A 4,683-nucleotide genomic window follows, 5' to 3' on the forward strand; every position below is an offset into this window, starting at 1 on the left:
GAATATATATATATATATATATATATATATATATATATATATATATATATAAAGTATAATAAACCAGCATCACTACTTCTCAGAGTGAAACTTTACATCTTCAAATTCAAAAGTTCAAGAAATGAAAAAATAATCGATTTCTGCTTCAAAAGATGTGAAACGATCGACCGACGAGACTATTCATGTGTTTATATATTCATGTATTCATATATTTACACTGTTAGTACTGTCCTTAAGTACACCGTTGACATACTTGTACTTTACTTTAGTATTTACACTTCTACTCTACTACGATTGAAAATGCAAAGTTTAATTTGTTAGTATTTATATACTAATCTACTACAATAGTACACAAAGTATATGTAATTAGACTTCGACAAACATTTAAATATATATATATTAACTAGTGACAATAAATGAATAACAATAACGAGTACTTGTGTTACTTTAAGTACATTTAGCTGATAATACTTTAGTACTTCTTCTTTCTCTGGTCCTGACCCTCATAACCCTGGACCCTCACCGGGTCTCTTCCCTCAGGTTGAGAACCCGTGTTGATGTGATGATGCAGGTTAAACTCCAACACACACACACACACACACACACAGAGAGCCTGGCTCAGCGGCACTGAGGCAGCGGATATGAGTTATATGACGTGTGTTCACTAACCCGGGTTAGTGAACAGGGTAACCCGGGTTAGTAAACAGGGTAACCCGGGTTAGTGAACAGGGTAACAGCAGTCTAAACAGCCGGATGAAAACATTCTGTGATGCTAACGTTAGCCTGTTAGCTCGCTGCTCGTCTGACGGACACCTCTCCTCCTCTCCGCCGCCGACCTGACCTCCATCCCGGGTTAGTTGTGTGTGGAAGTCCGCCTTAGCTACGGAGGAAATATAAAGCTAACAGCGCTAGCAACAGCAGCAGCTAAAGTACCAGACTTAGCTAAATAAGTTGGTGACGTATTCCCGCTAAACCCCGCTCCACGGAGACAGGCCGGGGCACAAATCAACGCACTTTTTACTTCAATAAAAACACACAACAGAAGTCGGTGTGCGGTGGTCGGAAGCGGCGGAGCTTTAACGGGAGGATGAAATGTAAAAAAAACAAAAAAAACACTTACAGTCTCTCCTCTCCGCTCTCCACGGCGGCCATTTTTATTTAAATAAATAATTTTATATTTAAAAAAAAAAGAGCCTCCAAACATCTCTGCTGCACCCCGCCCCCTCCGACTCCATTTCCAAACGCCGTCAGTCGGCCAAACATCGCGAGATCTGCCTGAAGATGAGGTCAACAACACCCACCAAACAGCACGAGCGCAGGGGCGGAGTAAGTCTCACGAGATGTGAACTCCTCGGTCACACTGAGGCGTTCAGGGACTCGATCTGAGATCTGTAAAAAATAAAACTGAACTGAAATTAACTTTAAAGAATCTGTTTCTGCTTTATTAACTATTAACTACTTCAAGAAAAACACATAATGAAAACAGTGAATCAGAAAGGGCTAATGAAACAAAATAATAAAAATAAATGAAAATAATAAAATATAAACTAAAATATTTACCAAATTTATGACAAATAGAGTAAAGAATTAAATTAAAAAATATGAACTGACACAACAACACAAAACAAATGATGGTGGGGCAGAATTAAATATCACTACAGTGATCATGTTTATTATTAACATCTGGACAGTTTGAGTGTCTCTGATGCTTTTATTTTGTAGAAAGTCTCTTTACTAACAGATGTGCTTTAGTTTAGTAGATGTTCCAACAAAACTCTTCAACGGTTCAACTGAAAGAGATCAAGAAGAAGAAGAGAAAGGTTAGTCCAGAGTTAATATCAGCTGATCACAGTTTAACCAGTGGCGGGCCGTCAGGGCCTTCAAGGCCTTCTCTGCTGGCCTAAACAGAATTACAAAGTTATAGCTATTTTATAATTATATAATTTTTCTTAAATACACTACATGTATTATAATTTATAAAAATATTTCCCCATTATCTTATTTTCTCATTGCACAGCTACTGTCTTCCTCAAACTCTCTCTCTCTCTATATTTAATTTATATTTAATTTTATTTATCCATGTATTCATTTATTTATTCATCTATTTTTCTTTTTCTTTCTTTCTTTCTTTCCTTTTTTCTTTTGAAACGTATTTTCATATTTCATATTCAGAGGAAGTGTATCGTTCTGTTCATAGGCAATGTAAGCAGTAAATTACATGAACTGTTTACAAAAGTATAAGAAGTCAAAGCAAACAGACATCAGCTGATCTTCACTCTTTATTTCAGGTAAAGTTCAGACGGACTCAGAATCTCAAGAGGATTTTTTGGGGGATTAAAAAGCCCTTAATGGTGAGAAACTGTCCGGACTGATGGGAAGTAGAAAAAAAGAAAAGATGACGGAGATACAAAGACAGAAACGTCAGAGAAGCGTCTCTGTGAGACTAAAAAAGATCTCTTCAGTCCATCGTCTTCATTTATGAGAATAAAGATACATCAAATATTTAAACACAATGTTTAACAGAATTAAAAACACATCAGAGGTCCAGAAGCTCACAGATTCACAGTGAAAACACATGTCACTGTTGACTTCCATCTTAATTTAACATGATTATGTAACTGATGATAATTTATCCCTAATCCTAACCACCACCATCCTACGTCCTACTAAACCACCACCATCCTACATCCTGCTAAACTACCACCATTCTACGTCCTGCTAAACCACCACCATCCTACGTCCTGCTAAACCACCACCATCCTACATCCTGCTAAACCACCACCATTCTACGCCCTGCTGAACCACCACCATCCGGGTGAAATACAAAGTTTCTTCGGGAGTCCGTGTCTTCAAAGTGCTTCACTTTGAAGACAGAGGATGTCGTTTCTAAAGCTAATTAGTTACAGCACAATGCTAATCTTTGTGTAGCTTGTTAGCGGAAACCACATTGGAACCAGGAGACAAAAGCTTTTTTCAAAGCTTCATGTGTTAAAGCTGCATTCTCTCTAGTGTCCACCAGGGGTGACTCCTCTGGTTGTATAGAAGTCTATGAGAAAATGACTCTACTTCTCTCTTGATTTATTACCTCAGTAAACATTGTAAACATGAGTTTATGGTCTCAATCTCTAGTTTCAAGTCTTCTTCAATACAGCATGATGTTCATTTAGTACATTATGGTCCATTTAGAGTCACACAGACCATAAAGCAGGGGATGCTTTAGTGCGGGGCTACACGCTGATTGACAGGTCTCTACCAGTGACGTATACAGCATCTCTACGTCACTCCTCCTCAGTCCAGATATGGTCACTTCCTGTTCACTGATCACAAAAAAAAACAAGATGGCGATGGACAAAAGTGTGAAAAAACTCGAGGCTTCAAACTGTCCACAAACCGATGAGAGACGTCATGGCGACTACGTCCTCTTCTTATATTCAGTTTGTGGTCTGAACTCAGTGCTCAGTTATCCATCAATGTTTGGTCGCTGCTGTTAACTCACAGTGTAAGCTAACGCTGAACAACAGCTAACGGTTAATACTTTGATGTATTTGGTATGGGTGTATTTTTCCCTTTTGATGTAGCTAAGCTAGCTCAAAGCTAATCTTTGTGTTACTACCTGGAAATGCTTTGAATTATAAATTACAAAATGACAACACAACCTATATAACTGCCAACAATGCATTGTGGGTAAAGTGTGAATCTGTGCAGCTTAGCGGCGTTCACCACGTTAACGAGCCAATGAGACGCGACCCTCTGCTGGCGGCCATCTTCATCCTTTTTTCCCAAATGTCATCAGTCAGTGTTAATTGTATTAAGCTCCGCCCTCCTCTCTGTCCTGGCCCCCTTATTGGTTCAATGTCCTGTGAATCACTGATGTCTATCTCAGTCTCGTCTCTGATTGGTTCCGAGCATTAGCCCATCAGAATGATGTCACACAGGTCATCTCGTCGGCCAGCTCGTCCTCGTCGCGGCCCGTCTTCATTGGCTCCTCGTCGCTGTAGAGTGCGGCGGAGTTGGCGGCATCGCTGTTGAGCAAACCGTGGCTCCCGGTGCCGAGGAGGTCGCTGGCGGCCGACTCCATCTCGTCCACCGTCATGTGACACGCATCAGCGATCTCCCGCTTCGCGAACGCCACGAACTTGGGATCCCGAGCGTAAAGACCGAGACCCTCCGAGATCAGAACCTGTAGAGACCAGCACAGAGAATCAGGGACTGTAGGTCGTCTTTAAGTTACCAATCAATGTCAGTGATCGTTCAATGTCTCCTCACCGCCTCCACCAGACTGTCTGCTGATCCTCGCTTCTCCGTCAGCTGAGCGCCGAGCTGTGAGGGAACTCTGAGGGTGGTGTAGGCTCTGTAGGGGAGAGGAGCTACAACCACAGTCACATGACACGTTCAGATACATGACGACGACAACAGAAAACAGCTGTCCAAGATCACATAACTTTACTAGTATATAGTATACTATGTATTCATTCAGTATGTACTGCATACTAATGTACGAAATACTACACACTCAATCAGTAAGTACTGCATACTAACATACTAAATACTACACACTCAATCAGTAAGTACTGCATACTAACATACTAAATACTACAGACTCACTCAATATGTACTGCATACTAATGTATTGAATACTACACACTCACTCAGTATGTACTGCATACTAATGTACTGAATACT

The 4,683-nt window shown here is 40.4% G+C and overlaps 1 protein-coding gene across 1 annotated transcript in view; it reads right to left on the reverse strand.

Moving 5' to 3' along the window:
* LOC116377375 (chromatin modification-related protein eaf-1-like) overlaps positions 1 to 1,224 on the reverse strand; it is a 9,316-nt gene extending 8,092 nt beyond the window's left edge. The window contains exon 1 of the mRNA XM_031838999.1: positions 1,121 to 1,224. Within this exon, the coding sequence (XP_031694859.1) occupies positions 1,121 to 1,152 (32 nt within the window). The 5' untranslated portion in view covers positions 1,153 to 1,224. The remainder of the gene's footprint in view (positions 1 to 1,120) is intronic.
* Between the last annotated feature and the right edge of the window lie 3,459 nt (positions 1,225 to 4,683).

This window comes from Anarrhichthys ocellatus, unplaced genomic scaffold (assembly GCF_004355925.1).
Source record: "Anarrhichthys ocellatus isolate YVR2014 unplaced genomic scaffold, GSC_Weel_1.0 scaffold1174, whole genome shotgun sequence".
Classification (NCBI taxonomy): Eukaryota; Metazoa; Chordata; class Actinopteri; order Perciformes; family Anarhichadidae; genus Anarrhichthys; species Anarrhichthys ocellatus.